The sequence below is a fragment of the Balaenoptera musculus genome, chromosome 19 (genome assembly GCF_009873245.2).
Source record: "Balaenoptera musculus isolate JJ_BM4_2016_0621 chromosome 19, mBalMus1.pri.v3, whole genome shotgun sequence".
Classification (NCBI taxonomy): Eukaryota; Metazoa; Chordata; class Mammalia; order Artiodactyla; family Balaenopteridae; genus Balaenoptera; species Balaenoptera musculus.
In genome coordinates this window covers 27152885-27176139 of record NC_045803.1, presented here as the reverse complement: position 1 = coordinate 27176139, position 23255 = coordinate 27152885, and the positions used below count along the sequence as shown (strand labels likewise).

Sequence of the window (23255 nt, the reverse complement as noted above, 5' to 3'; positions counted from 1 at the left end):
CTTGAACATAGATCAACTAACATTAAGAATAAGTGGATCAGATGCTTAATGGGTGGCAAAGGATGTCAGGCAACGTGGTAATAAAATTTTTCTCTAGTGATGGTTTTGTGGATAAATAAAATATCTCACCAAAAAGCAAAGAATAGGGAAAGACCTGTACAAAACCCCAGACAGAAAAGAAATGCAGTTTTTAGGTCAAATTGAATTACCAGTTCCAGTCCCGCCAGTACTTCATTGAGTCCTGGCGGCTGCCCAATCCAACGGATCACCCCGTAGAAAGGAGGATTCTCTTTAACCTCGGCCAGCGAGCCCACTTCCAGGCCATGCGAGTTACCAGAAGATACGGCCAAGGGTGGACTCTCCTGCACGGGTGCATTGTTTAGCTCTCCCATCACAGACTGCACTGACAGAGAGAGCGGACTGTGGCTAATACTTCCATTGGTGTTGGGCATCTTTGTCAGACTAAATGGTAAAGAATGAAATCTGTTCTCGCTGGATAGTGAGTTCATGGAAGGAGGTTGCAGTGGTGGTGAAGCGTGTCCAAAGTCTGGAGAGATCTCCGTAAGCGATTTTGCAGGGTCTTCAGCAACTATAAGAAATTATTCTTAATTAGAGAAACTTATTCAAGAATATTAAATATGCCCTACATCTCTAAAGATTAATATATACATAAGTCCAACTGCCCACCTGACCTCTTCTAGTATGATTCTCGTAAGCATCACAAACTTACTACCTCCAAGACAGTGTTCTTGATTCACATCCCCACCTCCAAATTTTTCTTCTTCAGTAAATGGCACCCAATTATTCAAACCAATAAAATATGTTATTGATTGGAATTGTATAGGTTATATTCTTTGTCCAAAATACAATTAAGTTACAAAAACCAATACAAAAAAGAGAGCAAAAAATTTAAGAAAGATGCTTCTAAATAACTAATGAATCAAAGAAGAAATGATAATGTAAATTCTTAAAATAAAGAAAAAATAAACACTTGAACACAACTAAAGTAATACTTATAAAAGAAATGTATAGACTTAATAGTTCACTTTAGAAAAAAAGGAAAGGTAATATTAATAAACTCAGCATACAACTTAGGAAGTTAGGAAAACAACAGAATAACCTCCCAAAAAGTAGTCAAGAGGAAAGAATAAACACAAAAACAGAAATTAATGAAAGAGAAAACAAACATCCAATGAAAAGAACCAAAGCCAAAAGCTGTTTCATTAAAACAACTAATACAGTTGCCAGGCAGGTACTGCAAATCAGTGTGGAAAGAACAAACTTCTTAATAAACGGTGTTGAGATAATCAACTATCCATATTTTAAAAAAATTAAATTGGACTCCTCTGTCATACTCTACACAAAAACAATTTCCAGATGCCTTAAAGAAAAATGTCAAAGGCAAAACTACAAATTTTGGAAGAGAATATAGAAGAATGTTATTTATGACTTTAGGGTAGAGAGAAATATCTTAAACATGAGTATACAAACCAAAAAGGAAAAGACTGACAAATATGACCACATTAAAATTAAGAGATACTTGTCCTTCAAAAGGCATCATAGCAAGAGTAGAAATATGAGCCACAAACAAGGAGAAAATATTTGTAATCCTTATTTCTGACAAAGGATTAGAATTTGAAAAAGGTCTATAAATCAATTTTTTTAAAAGACAGAAAAAAATAGAAAAAAAATGGACAAAAGACTTGAAAAGGGAGCTCACAGAAAAAGAAACCTAAATCACCAACAAATCAATAAAAAGATTCTTGCCCTCACTAGTAAATACATAAAAGAAAGTCAAAATCAACATGAGACAGCATTTCAAAAGGTAAAGGTCTTAGAACATTAACTATTGGTGAGGATGAGGAGTCAATGATACCCTTACACAAAGCTGATGGGAGTGTGAATTGGTATAACTATTCCAGGAAACAGTTTGGCATTATTTAGTAAAGGAAAGATGTGCCTATCCCATGCACATCTAGTAATTCCACTCCTTAGGTACATACCCTAGGCATGGGTAAGAATGTTAGTAGCAGAGCTGTTAATAATAGCAAGAAAATAAAACCAATTCAAATGTCCATCAATGGTCGAATGGATAGTTACATTGTGGTATATTTAAATACCGTATTTCACAGAAATGAAATGGAATGGAATGCAATGCTATACAGCAATGAAAACAAATAAATCATCATCACATACTACAACTTGGATGAATCTAGAAACATAATGTTGAGGGAGGAAATTACACAATATACATACAGTCTGATTCCTTGTATATAAAGCTCAAAACCATGCAGAACTAACAGTATGCTGTTTAGATGGTCAAACTCATAAAGCGATAATGAAAACCAAGAGAGTGATAAACACTAAGTTAAAGATGATGGTAGCTCAGAGGAGAGTGAAGAGAGCAACAACAGGAAGAAGCGCTGAGGGGATTTCAAAGGGAATGATAATGTTCTTTGCCGTAAAGTGAGTAGTGACTCCATGGGTGTTCACTGTACTTTATACCTTATCCATTTAAGATTCTTTACTGATGATATTTAATCTAAACATTTTTTAAGTTATTATTTTCTTTCCCAAACCGTCAACCCCCCAAGCCCAACACTCAATTCCATAAAGCAAGATGTTGTTTCTACCTCCAAAATATACCTCAAATTTGTCCACCCCTCTTACCCTCTCCCATCATCTCCCCAGTCAAAGCCACCATCATCTTTCACCCTGCAACCAGTCTCTTACCTGGACTCTCTGTCCCTCTTCTCGCCCCTCTCCAATCTAATTACCATACCACAACTAGTGAGATCTTTTTAAAATTTAAAGATCTTACGTGATCTTGTATCATTCCCTTGTTTAAGACCGTCAATGGCTTTCCAGTACTCTTACAATAAATACTAAACTTCTTACCAACACTTACTAGGTCCTAAACGATCCGGCTCCTACCTACCCCTCCAAACTCATTTCATACACCTCTCTTCCTTGCTTACTCTGCTGCAGCCGCTCTGGCCTACTTCCTGTTCCCCAAATATAATTTCTCACCTCAGGACCTCTGCCTTTACTATTTCCTCTGCCTGGAATGCTCTTCTCAAGCTCTTTTTCTGGCAGTTTCATTCACATCATCCAGATCTCAACATAAATATCATTTCCTCAAAGACTCTTTTCCAAACCGCCTCTGGAGCCAGCTTCCCACCAGCTGTTATCACCTTGTTCATTTCCTTCATTGCACATGTCACAGTTACCTTGTCTGTCTATACATTTATTGTCTATCATACCAACTAGAATATAAGCTCCCTACAACGAGGAACTTTGTTAGTCTTTTCCATGGTTGGATCCATAACACTTGGTATAGCCACTAACACAAGAAAATACTCAATATTTGTAATAAAAAAAAATTGAATAAATGAATCAAATGTTATAAAGAATAGCCTTTAAAATGTGTAAGTGGGCTTCCCTGGTGGCGCAGTGGTTGAGAATCTGCCTGCTAATGCAGGGGACACGGGTTTGAGCCCTGGTCTGGGAGGATCCCACATGCCACGGAGCAGCTGGGCCCGTGAGCCACAACTACTGAGCCTGCGCGTCTGGAGCCTGTGCTCCGCAACAAGAGAGGCCGCGATAGTGAGAGGCCCGCGCACCGCGATGAAGAGTGGCCCCCGCTTGCCGCAACTAGAGAAAGCCCTCGCACGAACCGAAGACACAACACAGCCATAAATAAATAAATAAATAAAGTAGCTATAAGAGCACCCAAGCCCTTACATTAAAAAAAAAAAAAAATGTGTAAGTAAAACAACTACAGATATGATGTTCTTTTACAAGTGAATTGCTTCTATTTTCTAATTTAAGGATGCAGGCTTACTCCATACAAATTTCATTACTTCATATGTCTTTTTGGACCAGTTAGAAGGTCACTATATTAATCCAGACAGTAAAAAACAAAGGAAAGGATCTGAACTAAGGCAGTGGTTTCAGAAATGAGGAGAGGGGAAGGATTCTAGTGATATTAAAGAGGAGGAAATCCCTAGGACTTGGTGACACCTGGATGTGACTAATGAGAGAGAGAGGAGGTTCAGGATGGAGCCGAAACTTATATTTTAGGCAACTGGACTCATGTCTCCATCTCCTCGCTCCGTAAGAACATAACTCACAAGGCCATCAGCGACTGCCACTGGCTAAATCCAATGGGTTTTTGTGTGGTCTTTATCTTATTTGCCCTCTCAGAATTCGACACTGGTGTCTATTAGCTTCTTGGCTTCTTGACCCAATAACCTCTTGTTTTGCCCACATCCTCTGGTTACCTTTTCTCTGTCTCCTTTGAAGACTTCTCCCCCTCCCAGCCATTATGCTCCTCAAGGCTCAGACTTAAGCCACACCCTCCATCCCTACTTTCTCTGTAGGTGACACTACTCACAGGATTTTAATTCCCACATACGTGAAGGCAACCTACAAATTTATTTCTCCAGCTCTTAACATCTCTTTTAAGCTCCAGATCTGCATATGCAACTGCCCGCTTGATAAATCAACTCTGGGAAGTTTAAAAGGCTCCTCAAACTCAACATATTCAAAGCAAATCCATCACTTTCCTCCACAACCACCTAATCCATCACCTTCCTCCATCATCACCTAAGTATGCAGGCCAGAAAACTAGGAGTCATCACTCACATCTCTTTCTTCCTTACCTCTCACTTTCAATCTGTGAGTCCTGTCAATTCACTTCTGATATCTCATAGCCATCCACCTCTCCCCATCCCTTCCCCAACAAGTCTAGCCCCAGCTACTATAATCTACGGCTGAGCCTATCAGCAGCCTTCAACGGTGTCCTTGCATTCACACAGCCCCTGCTTTACTCCCCTGTCCACCCTGCAGCCACAATCATCTTTTCAAAAGGCAAACCCTGCAAACCCCTTGCTGAAAATCCTTCAGTGGCTTGCCATTCCCTTTTAATAGGGTACACCAGGCTCCACATGCCCTGGCCTTGTTTGCCATTCCACTCTCATCTCATAAAATGTTCTATCTCTCTGTTCTGGCTACTCTGGCTCTCTTTAGTCCTTGGCAAACACCAGCTCCATTTTACCACAAGGCCTTTACATATGCTGTTCTTTCTGCCTAAAACGTTCTTCTGCCCCATTTCAATTTGTTATCTATCACTCCCCTGGTAAATCTAAGCTCATATCACTTCCTCCTAGAAATATCCCTGAGCCCCTCAAGTAAAAGCATCCCTTAATATACTCTCACAGCATCACACGCCTTCATTACACTCATCAAGGCTGCAATTCTTCATCTGTTGCTGGCACACAGTAAGCATTCAATATATACTTGTTGAACAGATGAACAAAAGAAAAAAGAATAAACCAGAAGAAAGTGATGTCCCAAACCAAGGGAAGGTAGAGTTTTTAAAAGTGGTATCAAAAAAAAGGATATCAAGATAGTAAAGTCTTTAAATGATTCAACTGATTCTAGAGATCTTCTACCTTAAACAGATCAATGAAGTGCAGAGAACAAGCTGCTAATACATTTTCTAAATATTACATTAACCTTAACAGCAGTGCAGTTCAAAGTGTGTATAATATTTTAATTCAGCAATATTAATAAAGAATGGTCTACTCATTCTGTTTCCAAAAACTATCTATATTGGTGAAAAAGCCATTTTTGCTCTAGTGAGTTAAAAGGAGAGAATCATTATAAAGAACACTAAAATTATAGATTACCTTCATCAATATACCATGAATTTTTTGATTTGGATTGTGGTTGTGAGTCAACAGAAGACCCATTTAAGGTATAAAATAATTCAGATCTGTTTCTATTTCCAGGGTCTGAGGTAGATCCTATGGAACAAGAAAAGTTCCTTTTAAAAATAAAGTCAATATGGTGTGAAAGTTTTTCCGTAAGAGAAAATAATATGTATATGGTGTTAACAATTATTTACACAACCAACAGATGTATACAAACACAATATATTTTATTAGTGCCTTCAGCTTTTAAAATTTTGGTAACCATTTTTGCAGTGTCAAAAAGATTCTTCAGCCCAAGAAACGATATAAGAGGAGAACAGGAGTTAAGTTAAAAGAAAAGCCTGCTTTTTTTTTTTTTTTTTTTAAACAAACTGCTTTAAAAAATCATTTCATGTACTATGGCTTATTTCCAAATGTCAAAATCACCATTCCCCAGTTTCATTTGACGAACCTCTTGGTTCACAAACTTAACATATTATTTTAAAACGGTTGCCCTCAAAAGAAGGCAGTCTTCAAATGTATATAAATAGATGCATAAATTAAGTTTAAAAGATTTAAGGTTTAAACATTTTGGAATTGTTAGTCAACAAATCTCTTGCTGAATTTCTTCATGTCTCTGAAAAAGTGAAGCAGTATTATTTCTTATACATTAGATTTATTAAATGTAAGAAAGTGTTAGTGTAGCTATGCCACAGACACATCAAGACATTCCCCTGCCTCATTACTAAGAGGACATGCTATCGTTGACAGCAGTGGGTTCTCTAGAACCTACAACAAAATCTGATTTCTTTTTCAATTTAAAGCAGATAACTCTACACTTCATACCTATAACTAAGATCTGCTACAACATAAGTAGTACACATATCTTAAGAAAATCTTTAGGCTATTCATATTTAAGTGAGAGTAGCAAATTGGTGCTAGCCTATCTAGAGCCATAGATTAACATAAAAAATGCTATCTACCACTTACATATTCTATTTAATTCTACGTCTCCCAGGGTCCAATGTCACATAAAATATTTCTTAAAGTACAATTTCCTTTTAAATAAGCTGAAAAAGTTTTCTTCACTAGATAACTGAGGAAAAAATATTCTTTTCTTAACCTACATCTGAGTTAAAAATTCTTGCAGCTTTTTAAATTAGCTGTTTAGCTTGTATAACTACCACCCTATACATCTATGAAATATGTGGAAGCTAACCAAAAAACAACTAAAAACTCCACATGTATTGTAAGGGAGTCTCTGGAAGAAAGACAAAAATTTTTGCTTAGTGGTTTGGAATTTAATTTGTGTCACCTCTGTTAGCAAAATCCACATAATCTATAGTATACTTTATCCTATAAACACTATCCATAAATGATTATTTTGTACAGTGCAACTCTAAACTATATGTACAAATGTTACAAGTAGGGAATTCCAAAAACCAGCATATATGGACCAGAAATAGACACAGGTCCCCACAGGAAACTTTTCATCATTTAGAAAAGGTTGCGAACCCTTGGCTTAAGCAACACCATCTATAAACATTTTTTAGTAAACTACTAAAAATGTTTGCAAGAAGAAAGTCTACATATACATTAAGGAGTAATACGTTTTAACCTTTTTTCAATGCTATGGCAAATCAAAAACCATGTAAATAACTAAGAACTGTATTCTATTAATCCATACCTGTAGCCTTTGGTTTATTATGACTGGATGAACCTTTGTCCCCAACACCTCTTGACATAAAGGCTAGTTTGGGAGGCCTCCTTTCCTGTGTAATGCTATCTGAAACAGTAAACATGTTTTTTAAAGATAAAAGCAAATTTTTATAGAAGAGAAACAATTGAGCAAATAATGACAATAACAACAACAATCCCTTTCCAACAAAAAAACAGAATTTTCAGAGTAGTTTTACAAATTCGTCAAGGCCATAAAAAGTACTGAAAAAGATCATACCAAAAATATATCATTGTTGTATTTCAAAACATAATTTCTACAAGATAATACACCCCAAGTACAATTCAGCTAAGTGCTTTAACTTCTTGAAAATTTAACCACTTTTAATCAATTTTATTTTATATGTTGAAACACCACCAAGAAAACCTTACTCAGTTTTTTGCAGGATTTCCCAAATCAGTATCCCCAGAACACCCCAGTGTGTTATGAAGTGTCCCACTCTCAAATATCTCTAGAAGATGATGAGATAAACAGACTTCTTTACTGCATAACCCCAGAACCTTTAATATGCTAATATGCATTGTGAATCTCTCAAAAAGGGATATAGTAAACTTATTTGATAATTTTGATAACTTATTTGATAAGTTTGATAACTTATTTGATAATGTTTTTTGTGCCACTCTACTTAGCATCTCAGATTAATATATTTCATGGGACACAGATTGGAAAAAGTCTGGTTTGGTATATGTATCAGTTTTTTAAAAAAATATATATATATATGTTAAGAATAACACAAACACATATACATATAAGAGAAAAAACACAGAGAAATACACAAATGAATAATGCAGAAAGCCAGAGATAAATAGCAACAATATTTCTGAAGAAAACACTTAAAACTTTTTTGAAAAATTGGTGCAATAATTTTGTTTCTGATACAAAGACTACCTTAAACCTTAAAGGCCAGTGATTTTCATAAGATATTCACAAAAACTGATCAAGCAAATGTAGAAAAGTCAGTCTGGAAAGTTTTCCCCTGGAAAGTTCAACATATCCGTGGAGTCCAACATGACACTTAAGAGTCCTACCTGATAAAGCTGTGTATCGGCAAAAACAATATCACCCACAGTGGATTTTTGAGAACAGAAAGAGAAAAAGAGGGAAAGTTTTACATTTTAAACACAAGGAAAAGGCTATTTTTTTTAAGAAAAAGGAAATAATACTGAATTAATTATATATAAATGATGCTTGGTAACTTTTTTCCACAGTTGGAGGGCGAGAAGAATGCATTATTAAACTATATCTTAACTGTCTCATAATGTGATCAAACGGAATATTATTTTAATTCAAAAATATGAATACTGAATAACCATGTGTTTAACCAAGTGATATAGTAAATGAAAGGCTATTTACCAATATTTTTATGATGTTACCATTCAAATATCTCTAAATACCACATGTGAGAGTTACTGTGAAAGGTAAAACTTCTTAGTCACTGGCAAAAGTTTCCAAATTACAGCATATAAATTGACGAAAGAAAACTAACTCCCACTATTAACTGTAATTAATTGCATGTAAGTACATTTTGAAAAGATATTCACATGTATACCATAATCTATATACATTATACAGTTAGCGGTGATTATAATAAAGGCAGAAAATGGTCTTAACTAAGGCCGCCTGGCAGTACCAAAAGGCCCAGCGGAGGAGCTGGTGGTGACAACTCTGCTGGTGATGCTAGGGGAGAGCTCCAAGGGTTAGGAATATGCAGGGCACTGGAGCTGGAAATGGTGGTTCTCTTCTGCCAAAGACTTTGTCATGGGGGAGGTAGGCGCTCAAATATCAACTCGGAGGAACAGGACAGTCCTGCAGAATTCTATGCAGATAAAGGGTCACATGCCATATCTAACTTGCCCTCCAGGAGTTACATACCAACTAATTCTTCTTTCTTTATCACAACTATATTCATGATCCAAAATCAAAGCCTTCTATCTTAAATGAATTTTAAGAGATTACCACCACAGGAAAAGGCAAGTATGAGAAAGTAAACAAAGTAAGGAATAAATTGGGCAGGCAATTTTGTGAGATTAAAACAATCCTGATTAAAAGATATTAAAAGAGATAGCAAGACATGTCCACCAAACGGCATGTATAAAATGTTCATAGCAGCCTTATTTGTAATAACCAAAAGCTGGAACAATGCATTCTACAGGAGAATGGATAAACAAACTGTGATCTGTTCATGCAATGGAATATTACATAGCAATAAAAAAAAGAATAAACAACTGATATACACAACAACATGGACACTGTGTTGAGAAAAGAAATGAAGCCAAAAGCACCCATTATATATACACAGCAGGAGTGCATTCAAGATGATAAAATTAGCAGCCTGCCCATCACTCTTATTGATTTAATCAGAAAAAGAAAAATCCCTGGAAGAAACTTGGGTTGGAAATCATAACAATAAACCAGTGAACAATAACAAACCACAAGAAATGTCTGTGAATTTGAATGACCCACTAAATTGAGAAAAATTGCTTAACTGATGTACTGCTTAACATCATCAGCCACAAGAGCATAATTCAAACCCAAATGAGAATTTAATGTCCATGGAGAAATCTACTGAAGAAAATGTAAGTTTACTTGGGTAGAATGAAGAATTATAAAACCCAATACCAAACATACTATACACAACAACAATGCAAAAATCTCCTTACAGTGAGACTGATCAAAATAAATATTTCCCTTATATTTTATACGAAATATTGTTTTATTTTATATGAAATAAATGAACAATTTATTGAACAATTAAATGAACAATTTTATATGAAAAATTGTTCAAGAAATCCTGGATGGTCCATAGAGATAACATCAGGGTTGCACACTGTGATCTAGTGCTTCAAAATAAACTTTTGGGCTCTAATTGTCTCATATGAGAGGAGTCCTGCCTATACAGACAACACTCAGGGTGATTCAGGCTAACAATCTCTACAGAAGGCCACTTAGCATTATCTATCAAAGTGTAAAGTACACACACCCTTTGACCCAGCAAGTCTACTTCCAGGAAGTTATCTTTTTTTTAAGATCTTATAAATATTTTAATGTAAATATGAGTATAATATATCCCATTTAAATACTCAGAAAAGTATATTGACGGCACACAAGAAAAATCTACAGGTGACATGATATTGAGAGAGACAAAACACGAAAGGACAGAATTAGTATCCAAAATGATCTGAAAATGGAAGACTGGATAGCTCTAACGACATGAAGTTAAACAGGGACAAATGTAAAGTCCTGCCATATGTCCCCCAAATCAACCATACAAATATAGATCAGAAGCAGAAGTACATGTGAACAAAACTGGGGATTTAAGTCAAGCCTAAGTTTAGGAATCATTAATTCATTAGTTTATAAGTGCATTCATTTAGTCAAGAAATACTACCAACTCCATGCAAGGAAGGCATTACCGTGTCTCTGGGAATATAATTCAAACTGTGACAGGGCTGTCCCAAAACCTTTTCTGCCGAAGTCCTGTTCTATTGCAATAATTAGTCTACATACAGACTACGGTATTCTGTTCCCCTCCAGGTGTCTAAGTGTGAAGGTGTCTTTAACAAACCAGGTCTTATTCAGAATATCTGGAAGGCATGCCATATGAGAAATGGCTAAAACTACTCAAACTATTTAGACTGGAGAACAGAAGATGTAGGTAGGTGTCAAGGACACTCATCTTTGAATATCTGAGGGTTGCTACAAGGAAGAGGGGCTGGATTTGTCCTAACTTCATCCCCAGTTAGAACTAGAATCAATGAGGGAAGTTATAGGAAGGTAGAGGTAAGCACATATCATACAAGGAGTGACTTTTTCACAATTAGATCTGTCTAAAATGAAATACTTTAATTTTCTTCAGGACAAAGTGACTCTTCTATCAAATGAACACATAAGTAATCTTTTAGCTATACTGGATACACGCAAACTGAAACATACATATGACATTACTCACTGAAGCATTGTTTATAATAGCAAAAGACTGAAAACAGCCTTAACAGTAGGGGACTGGTTTCAAAAAACTGATACATTTATAAAATGAAATACAATGCAATAATTTAAGCAAAAGATTAAGTATGCAATTTATGTACTAATATAAAATGATCCCTATGATCGATCTACTGTTAGCTTTTTTTAAAAAGGTGCAATTTACTCTTCTGGGAAGATAAGTTGGTGTACTTTTTCCTATTCCTCCTGAGAAGTACAGCTAAAAACTCTGGATGTAACATATAAAACAAAACTGAGAAGCCTCTGAAAGGCAAAGAGGAGAAGGCAGATCAGCTAGGGAGCACAGGACCTAAGGAGTGACGCGAGATTTCCCTGGGTTTTCTTATTGCCTCACATATCCCAGACTTAGAGCTGAAGAAGGCAGCAACCTGGAAATGCCAATGGCGAGAGACAAAAACTCCCAACAAAGGTATCCTCTCATTAGTCAAAGAATGCGGAAAGACAAACCCTAGTAAGACAGAAACTTTTAGACAATAATCACTCTACTGCAGCCAAACACAGCAGCCACACCCACTCCAACAAAGGCCAAGCGGGGAATCTGGACTTCTGCTTCCACCTGACAATAATGAGGTGACACACACCCCTTGAAGCGGCAAAAACAAAGTTTAAATATGATCTAGAACCTCAGAATATAATACCCAACTGTCCAAGTTTCAAATAAAGATCACTCATTATACCAAGAACCAGGAAGATGCCAAAAAGAATTTAAAAAGACAGTCAATAAATGCCAACACTGAGATGACAGAGATGTTAGAATCATCTGACAAAGAACTGTAAAGCAATCATGATAAAAATGCTTCAATAAGCAATTACAAACACACTTAGGAAAAAATGAAAAACAGAAAACTTTTTACATAAAAGATAAAGAGAAAGGAATATTAGCATACCACTAAACAAAGTCATCAAACCACAAAGGAAGAGAGCAAGAGAAGAAGGGAACAGAGAAGAAATACAAAACAGGCAGAAACACTGGACTCCATAAAAATCAAAATCTTTTGCTTTGTGAGAGACTCTGTTAAGAGGATGAAGAGATAAGCTACAGACTGGGAAAAAAAATATTTCCAAACCACATATCCAACAAAGGACTAGTGTCTAGTACATACAAAGAATTCTCAAAATTCAACAGTAAAAAAGCAAATAATCCAATGAAAACATGGGCAAAAGAGATGAAAACAAAATTCACTAAAGAAGATACATAAATGGCAATCAGTACATGAAAATAGATATTCAACATCATGAGCTATCAGGGAAATTCAATTAAAACCATAGTGAGATATGACTACACACATCTCAGAATGGCTCAAATAAAAAATAGTGACAACACCAAACGGTGGTGAGGATGTGGAAAAACTGGATCACTCATAGATTGTTGATGGTAATGTAAAATGGTACAGCCACTCTGGAAAAGTGTGGCAGTTTCTTAAAAAGCATGCAAATACCACATGACCAGAAGTTGCACACCTGGACATTTATACCAGAGAAATGAAGACTTATGTTCACTTGTGTTCACTCTACACAAATGTTTATAAGCATTATTTATAACAGCTAAAAACTGGAAACAAATCAGATGTCTTTCAATGGGAAAACTGTTAAACAAATAGTGGTATAGCCACAACATGGACTATACCTCAGCAATAAAAAGGAATAAACCAGTGATACACACAACATGGATGAATCTCTAGAGAATTACGCTGAGTGAAAAAAGCCAATCTCAAAAGGATTCTTGAAATGACAGAATTGTAGAAATGAAGAACAAATTAGTGGTTGGGGACAAGACGGGCAGTGTGACAATGAAAAGGCAACATGAAGTATCCTTGTGGTAATGGGAATGTTCTGTATATTGACCATATCAATGTCAACACCCTGGTTGTGATCTTACACTGTAGTTGTATAAGATGTTCCTTTGGGGAAAACTGTGTAAGGGGTACACAAGATCTCTCTGTATTATTTATTATAACTGCATGCAAATATATAATAATCTCAAATATTTTTAAATCATATATCTGACAAAGGGCTTATATTCAGATTTATAAGAATTCTCAAAACCCAATAATAAAAATAAATTAACAAGAAATTGGCCAAAGATTTGCACAGATACTCCACCAAGGAAGATATACAGATGACAAATAAGCACATAAAAAGATGTTCAACATCACTGGCCATCAGGAAAATGAAAATTAAAGCTACAACTAGATGCCACTATATAGCTATTAGAATAGCTAAAATTTATAAGACTGACCATACCAAGCGCTGGCAAGGACATGCAAAAACTGGGATTCTCACACACTGCTGCTGAGAATGTAAAATAGTATAACCACTTTGGAAAGACCGTTTGGCAGGTTGCTGTTGTTTTGTTTTGTTTTGTTTTGTTTTTAAAGTTCAACAATCACCTACAATAGTACCAGCCATTCCACATCTGGGTATTTACCCAAGAGAAATGAATACCTATGTCCATACGAAGACTTATACATGAATTTTCATAGCAGCATTATTCATAATGGCCACAAACTAAAAAGAAACAAGCCAAATATCCACCAACAAGTGAATGAAAAAACAAACTGGTATATCCTTATGCTTATAGGGAAAACACACTGTCTTTTCCTTTGCTCTCATGCTCACAACAATTTTGACACTTCTGGCCACCAAACGTGTGAGGAGTTTTCCCACACTAAGCTGTGACACCAGCTGGGTGTCCTACAATTCAATTTGGTTCTGACGCTATCTGCCTGGGGTTAGCGGCAAATCCCACAAGTTAAGGGCTCAGTCCCAAAAGACCGTAAGCTTTGCAGTAACCTGCAAGCTCTCAAAACCCCATACTTCGGGAATGTTTATGGAGACTTCATCAGATAGGCATGCTTGATTATTAACTCAATTTCCAGCTCCTCTCCCCTCTCCAGGGAATGGAGCTGTGGCTGAAAGTTCTAATCATGGCTTGGTCTCTGTAGTGACCAGCCCTCCACCCAGGAGCCCACTAAGAATCACCTCATAAGAACAAAAGACACTTCTATCACCCAGAAAATTCCAAAGGATTTTAGGAGCTCTGTGTCAGGAACCTGGGTCAAAGACCAAACATGAGCAAGACTCAGGGGCAGAGACATATATATATTATACATTTATATATAATATATATATATTATACACACATATAATATATATAATGCATATATATAATATATATTATACATATATAATATATATTACACATGTATAATATATATTATACATATATAATATATATTATACATATATAATATATATTATACATATATAATATATATTATACATGTATAATATATATATATTATTTCTCACTATAGAATGGAATACTTCTCAGCAACAAAAGGGACATGTGGATGAGTCAACAAATAATTACATTGAATGAAATAAGTCAGACCAAAAAAAAAAAAAGAATACATCCTGAGTTACTCCATTTATATGAAATTCTAGGAAAATGTGAACAAATGTATACTGACAGAAGAAAGATCAATGGTTGCCTAGATTTTGGAGGATGGGACACGCAGAGTGGAAGGAAGCAAACACAAGGGGCATACCTTGGGGTGACGGACATGCTCACTATCTTGACTGCGGTAAAGGTCTCACAGGTCTACACATTCGTTAAAACATAACAAACTATATACTTAAAATATGTGCAGTTTACTATATGTCAATTAAAACTCACTAAAATTGTTAAGATTATAAAAAGAAGGTACAAAAAAGTGTATAAAATATCCAAACACTGAACAACAAAGAAACGAATTAATCAAGAAGGATACAGAAGATAATTAGGTAGTTGGGGGGGCAATGCTAGGAGGAAAAGGTCTCATACACCCTTTGAAAATTCTGTGCGAACATGAATGCACTACATAATCTAAAAAATAAAATTAGTATTACATTCCTAACCCCCCAAACTAAAAAAGACAATACAGACTGGACTAAAAAAAGCAGAAATTTAGAGGAGGCACTAATTGATATGCTTCATCACAACAGTTTAAGAACCTGAATATAATGTCGAATTAGATATGTTAGAGGTTTTTAGTATTTAAAACAGTAACAAACGGGACTTCCCTGGTGGCACAGTGGTTAAGAATGTGCCTGCCAATGCAGGGGACACGGGTTCCATCCCTGGTCCAGGAAGATCCCACATGCCGCCAAGCAACTATGCCAGTGTGCTGCAACTACTGAGCCTGCACTCTAGAGCCCGCGCACCACAACTACTGAGCCCACACGCCGCAACTACTGAAGCCCGCACTCTCTAGGGCCCGTGTGCTACAACTACTGAAGCCGCATGCCTAGAGTCCATGCTCCACCACAAGAGACGCCACCACAATGAGAAGTCCACGCACCGCAATGAACAGTAGCCCCGGCTCGCCACAAACTAGAGAAAGGCCGTGCACAGCAACAAAGACCCCAATGCAGCCAAAAACAAATAAATTAATTAAAAAATAAAAAAAAAATAAAACAGTAACAAAGAGAGGAAAAAACTCTTAACAGGTTGAAGAACTCCTGCATTTTTAGTCAATGGTATTCTTCAGAAGCCTACTGTAATAAGCAATTGAAATAGGATGAATTCTTTCCTAATCTCATCAACTGTTCAACTGCTTCCAAAAAAATGTTTTTAATGCTGTAAATAATTTTGTCCTATGAGTGAAGGTAATAGGGCAAGAAAAAAACCAAGAAACTAAATGAGATTATGACTATTTTCTTCTTTCTCAAGAAATGGGTGGTAATGATGACATGAAATATAGATGAAGACCTATTTAATTTAATAAATGAAATTAATTTTTGTTTAGACAAACTTTGCTTTTTAAAGCCTATTTGCAGGCTTTATTTGGTTGGCAAAAAAAGTATAATTGGTGTATTATGTAATAAAAGCTGGTATCATTCCTAATTATCTTCTATTCATGGTTTATGAAAATGAAGGTTTAAAAGAAAAAAAAAAGCATTCTTTGCCTTGCCTGTCACTGCTCTGAGAGCCAGTAACAATGACAATGATAGTCACTGATCTATAAGATCAAAGTTTGCCTGACAAGTGATTCCTAAGAGATTCATGTAACTAATTTTGATTATTTTAATCCTACATCACTATTTAAATAAAATATAATTGTAAATGTTTTTGAAGATAAATACTACTAAAGATGAATTCTTTGTGAGGTTATATATAATTCCATCACATGAAAAATAGAAATGGTAGCTTTTTCTTTTCTTTTCTTCTTAAGTGCTACTGTAGAACCCAAGATCATTTACATTTCAAACCAAATCGAGATATGGAAAAAGTATACAGAAAGAAATACAGCTCTGGAGTTTGAAAAAAAGGGGGGTGGGGGGCATTTCAAATCTTTTTATTCTATCTATCACGGCAAACTGAGAAAACACAATCAATTATACATAAGCCAACCTCGTATTTCAGGTATCTTTTTCTTTCTTAAATTATAATACTGAACTAATGATTTCCCCAGCCTCCCAACTTACTTGATATAATGAAATTATATTTAGGTTGTAAAACGGAAAATTCAAAGAATTCAATTAAGGTAGGTAAAAAGGATGCTTATACTAATAAGGTTTTGAGCTTTCAAAAGTACCCTTTGGACATTTTAAAAAAAAAAAAAAAAGGGAAGAAAGAAAGAAAAAGAAATACCCACAGAGATATTTGATTTGGTAAGACAAGTTAAATTACATTTATCCATGTGGTTCTGGTGAGACAATATTAGCATAGAGTTGATTATCCCTGTAAGAATAAATAATGAAAGAAAATTGATTTTACAAGGGATTCCCCTTAGCTATCCAGCAATTTAACATTATAAAATTAGCATAACTCACAGAATTTGCTTACTAGGACAGGGCTTCTCAACCTCGGCAAGGCTAACATTTCGGACCAGATCTTTTTTTTGTGGAGGGCTGCTTGCTGCACTGTAGGATGTCTAGCAGCATCTCTGTCTCTATCCCCTAGATTCAAGCAGTACTCCTACCCCAGATGCGATGATCAAAAACGTCTCCAGACATTGCAAAATGTCTTCCAGGGGCAAAATCACCACAGGTGGAGAACTACTGGCTTACAACTAAAATGACCTTCTTATGAAGGTTTTGTACTAATGCTAAAAGTAAAAGTAAAACAAAACAAAACAAAAAACTTTAAAAATTGCTTAACATACCAAAAAAAAAAAAACAACAGTAAACCGTGACAGTCTCAAAAGAAAAAACTGCAATGGATACCAATGCATGGATGATTCTGATGTTGTAATTGGCAGAAAAGAATTGTAAAGAGGCTATTATAACTATGCTTAATGAAGTAAAGAAAAATATGCTTACAGTGAAGGAGAAGATAGGAATATCTCATCAGAGAAATAAAAACTAGAGAAACAAAAAAAGGAACTGGATGGAAAGTCTTAAAATACTTTTAAAAACTTAAAAATACAATATCTCAAAAAATAATGTATTGGATGTGTTAAAAGCACAATGCAGATAAAAGAGGGGGAAGTGAATAAAACTGAAGGTAGAACAATAGAATTATCTAAAGAACAGAGGGACTAAAATTTGAAAAAATATTAACAGAACCTTAAGGATAAAGGGACAATACCAAAAATTTTGACATATATCCAATTGAAGGTACAGAAATAGAGAACACTGAAAGGAACAGAAAAAACATTTGAAGGAAAAGAAAAATGGCTAGACGTTTCCTACTTTGTTAAAAAATATAAATTTACAAAAAAAAAATATATATATATACATAAATTTACATATCCAAGAAGTTTAGCAAATGCCAACCAGGATAAAGATGAAGAAAATCATGCTAGGCACATCATAGTTAAATGCTGTAAGCCAAATATAAAGTCTTCAAAGCACCCAAAGAGAAACAACATATTACATTACATACGGGTCACAATGATTCAAGCTACTGATGACTTTTCATCAGAAACTAGAAGGCCAGAAAATCACAGAAAACCAACTTAAAGCAGAGTTCTATATATACCCAAATATCCTTCAAATATGAAGGCAAGATAAAGATATTCTCAGACAAAGAAAATTAAGAGAAATTCATTTCTAGAAGACTTCACTTCAACAAACACCACAAGAAGTTCCTCAGGATGAAGGAAAATGATAACTAGATGCACAGATCTTTTAATTCTTTAACATATAAATGATTTTTCACAAAAAATATAACATTTTCTTGTGCATTTTTTAAAGTACATAGATGTAATGTACATGACAATTAATAGTATAAATAATGAGGAAGAGGTAACTAGATTTACATGGTTACAAGGTTTCTACACCTTAAACTGATGTATATAATTGGCACAATGTTAACCCGAACTAAACTAAAACATTAAGGATATACTATAATCCCTGGAGAAACCACTAAAAGCAATATTACAATGAAATACAGCTTAAAACCAATAGATTAATTAACATATAATTCTTAAACTTTTTCAAATAATCTACCAAAAAGGTAGAAAATGACTGTAAGAAGATGAAAAACAGAGGGACAAATAGAAAACATAAAAAACAAAAATTACTTTAGTGTTAATAGATTAAACACAAAAATGAAAGACAGAGATCATCAGAATGGATTTTTTAAAAATGACATGCTGCCTAAAAAAAACCAAGTGGGATAGAGTGGGAAAATGGGAGTAAAGAAGGTGGGGTGGGGGGAAACATCTTAATCCAAAAAAACGCATTGGGGATAGGGCAGACAAAGTAGGACAAATAGAAAACACACAAGATGGTAGAAATAAATCTCAATTGGTCAGCAATGATAACTATTAATAGATTAAAATCTTCAGTTGAAATATAAAAATTGTCAAACTATATTAAGAAACCAACTATATGCGGTTATAAGAGACATAACTAAAACATAAATGATGAAAAAAGAGACATACCTGGAAAATACTAACCAAAAGAAAACCTATCTATATCATACAAAACAGAATTTAGAGGCAAAAAAAAAAAAAAGAAAGAAAAGAATTACTGGAGATGGAGGCAGTCACCACATAATGAAGAAATCACTTAGAAGATACAACAATTCTAAATTCTAGGTACCTAAAATTCTAAACTTGTATGCAGCAATTAACAATTTCAAAATTAAAGCAAACACTTATAGAATTAAGAAGAAATTAACAAATCCATCATCACAGGGGGATGTTTTAATATACCTTGTTCAGTAACTGTTAGACCTCACAATTAAAAACTCAGTAATGATACATAAAATTTGAATAGCATAATAAATTAGCTTGACCTAAGGGACATATAAAATATGCATGAACTACATGCAACTCCAATTGAAGAAAACACATTCTTTTCAAGTACACACAGAACATTTCTGAAAATTGATCACATACTAGGCCATAAAGCCAGCCTCAACAAATGTCAAAGGATTAGTATCATATTCTCTCACCATATCAATCAAATTGAAAATTAATAACGATAAAAACAGACACCTGAAAATTTTTAAAGTACATTTTAAAATAGTTGATGAATTACATTAAAAAAATCATGAAGGAAATTACAAAACACTTCAAATTTAATGGTAACAAGATAACTATATATCAAATGTTATGGAATGTAAGTAGTTGGGTACATAGAATCTATAGCCTTAGATGCTTTACACTAGAAAAAAAGACTAAAAATTAACAAGCTAAGCATTCAAACTAAACAGTTTAGAAAAAAATAGAATAAATCCACAAAAAGTCAAAGAAAAAATAATTTTTAAAATTACTGAAACAGAAAATCAATATATCTAGAAAGGATTAAGAAATCCAGAAGATGGCTTTTTGAATAAATGAAAGTGAGAATCCTCTGGCAAGACTGTTTTTCTCTGTCTGCCTTATTTCACTTAGCATAATGCCCTCACAGTCCAACCACATTGTCATAAATGGCAGGATTTCCTTCTTTCTCATGGCCAAATAATATTCCACAACATCTTCTTTATCCATTTATCCGTTGATGGACATTTTGGTTGTTTCCATATCTTGGCTACTGTAAATAATGTTGTAATGCATATGGGAGTGCAGACATCTTTTTGAGATCCTGTTTTCATTTCCTTTGGATATAAATCCAGAAGTGGGCTTGTTGGATTGTAGGGTAATTCTATTTTTAATTTTTTGAAGAAAAAGGCAAATACTGTATGATCTCATTTATATGTGGAATCTGAAAAGGACAAACTCAGAAAAACAGAGAGTAGAAGTGGTGGTTACCAAGGAGTGGCGGGGTGGAGTGGCTAATCATTAAAAAAGAAATAGTGTACAATTCCACTTAAATGAAGTACTTAGAGTAATCCAAATCATAGAGACAGGAAATAGAACCGCAGTTGCCAGAGGCTGAGGGTAGGGGAGAGATGGGCGTTTACTGCTTAATGGGTACAGAGTTTTACAAGATGAAAAGCATAAGGAGGCAGATGGTGATGACTGTTATACAAAATTATGAATGTGTTTAATACCACTGAACTGTACCTGTAAAAATGGTTAAGATGGTAAGTTTATGCCATATGTACTTTACCAAACAAAAATGTTTTTTAATTTAAACACATGCATTAAAAAAATTTTTTTTTAATTTTACCCCAACACTTTCCAAGGAACAGGCCCTTCCTGAGGCAAGCCCATTCCAGGGCATTATGTAAAAAAATTTTTAAACATGCAATGCAAATGTGTTCTTTAATTTTGAAACATGGAAAAATTAGCAAACTAGACCAAGCAATGCCTGACACATGATAAAACTGGACTTATATCAGGAATGTAAGGCTAATTTAATATTAGAAAATTAGCAGATCAAAAGAAAAGAAACATAGGACTATCTCAATAGATAAAGAAAAAAGTTTGATAAAATTCAATATCCACTCATGATAAAACACTTTGACAATGGGGAACAGTGGGTAACTTCTATAATCTGATAAATGACAGCAACAACAATAAAATCCTATGATGAACATCATACTTCATAGTGCAATGCTGAAAGCATTCACTTTAAGATCAGGAGCAAGGCCAAGATGCCTGCTATCACCACTTCTATCCAATATTATATTTACAGGGACACCAGGATAACAAAACCTATTTTAAAAATGAAAGATATAAGGATTAGAAGGAAGAGGTAAAACAGTATTTGCAGATGATAATGACTTGCTACTAAAAAAGTAATCTACAGATAAACTGTGAATAAAGATTTTAATAAGATTGTTTATAACAAAACTCAGCACACAAAAGTCATCTGAGATACTACTTCACACCCACTAGGATGGCTAGAATCAGAAAGTCAAATAACAACAAAAAGATGAAGAAATCAGAATTCTCATACACCGCTGTAAAATGCGAAATGGTGAAGCCACTTTGGAAAAGTCTGGCAGTTCCATAAATGATTAAACATGAGCTACCATATGACCCAGCAATTCCATTCCTAGATATATACCCAGGAGAAATGAAAGCATACATCCACACAAAAACCTGTACACGAATATTTGTAGCAGCATTATACATTATAGCCAAAAGATGGAGGGAACCCAAGTGTCATCAACAGATGAATGGATAAACAAAATGTGGTATATTACTACAATGGAATATTATTCAGGCATAAAAAAGAATGAAGTACTGATATATGCTACAACATGGATGAACCTTGAAAACATTATGCTAAGTGAAAGAAGTCAGTCACAAAAGAGCACAGATTATATTATTCTATTGATATGAAATGTCTACAACAGGCAAACATACAGAGACAGAAAGTAGACTGATGGTTGCTTAGGACTGAGGAGGATGAAGGGATAATGGAGTTATAGCTAAAAGGTACAGGGTTCCTTTTTGAGTTGATGAAAATGTTCTCCAATTGATTGTTGTGATAACTATACGTATCTGTAAATACACTACAATACACTGAATTGTATGGCTTAAACTAGTGAATTATATGGTATGTGAATTAGATCTCAATACAACTGTTTTTATAAGTAGACTATATTTCTACTTATCACCAAAAAACTATTAGAAAATATGTTTTACTTTATAATGTATCAGAATACATGCAAGAAATGGAGAAAATTATAAAATTTTACTAAAAAGAGATTAAACAAATGAAAGGCTATACATTGTTCATGTATTAGAAGTTTCAATATAATAGAAATGTCAATTTTCCTCAAATTATTCCACAGCTTAACTGCAATTCCAATCAAAATCCCAACGGAACTCTCATAGTATTTGATAAGCTGACTGTTAAATTTACAGTGGAGAGTCAAAGGTCAATCACAGCCAAGACACTCATTAAGAAAAAGAACAAGCTCAGGGTTTATTGTTTTGCTCTTCTGATGTCAATTAAAACACCTGGTTATTAATTTTAATAAATCTGTTTAGTTATAAAAAAAAAAAAGAACAAGAAGGGAAATGTACTCTTACAGCTGTAAGACTTCTTCTAAAGCTATGATGATAAACGCCTAGAGGTCTTAATGTAGAAAAAGAGTAGACCACAGAAAGAGATCCATATATACATATGTTAAAACTTGATTTATACCCAGCAAGCATGGTAGAGAAAATTGGGTATATGTACCTCATATCCTACACAAAATAAAATCTAGGTGTATTATACACTTAAATGTGAAAAGCAAAACTATTAAACTTTTAGAAGACAATATAGAATAACAGGAAAACTCAGAAGAGCAATGAGACAGGACTAGGGCTCTTATTAAAACATATTATAATGAATCATTAAAAACAATGTGGTGCCGAAGCATGAACAGACAGAATAGAAAGTCCAGAAATAACTGAAGTATATGTGGGAGTTTAGTATCATGAAAGTGGCATCTCAAAGGAGGAAGAAAAAGACGAACTTTTCAATAAATGGTGTTGGGA

The 23255-nt window shown here is 34.6% G+C and overlaps 1 protein-coding gene across 12 annotated transcripts in view; it reads right to left on the bottom strand.

Moving 5' to 3' along the window:
- Positions 1 to 23255, bottom strand: part of CYLD (CYLD lysine 63 deubiquitinase) — a 55309-nt gene that overhangs the window by 15231 nt on the left and 16823 nt on the right. For 6 of the 12 annotated variants that reach the window (XM_036833325.1, XM_036833327.1, XM_036833322.1 and 3 more), the window contains 3 exons: positions 7384 to 7482; positions 5694 to 5810; positions 210 to 589 (listed from right to left, as the gene is read on the bottom strand). In XM_036833325.1, the coding sequence (XP_036689220.1) occupies positions 210 to 589; positions 5694 to 5810; positions 7384 to 7482 (596 nt within the window). Of the gene's footprint in view, positions 1 to 209; positions 590 to 5693; positions 5811 to 7383; positions 7483 to 8462; positions 8472 to 23255 lie in introns of all 12 variants that reach the window. The other 6 variants (XM_036833316.1, XM_036833318.1, XM_036833319.1 and 3 more) reach the window with 2 other exon arrangements.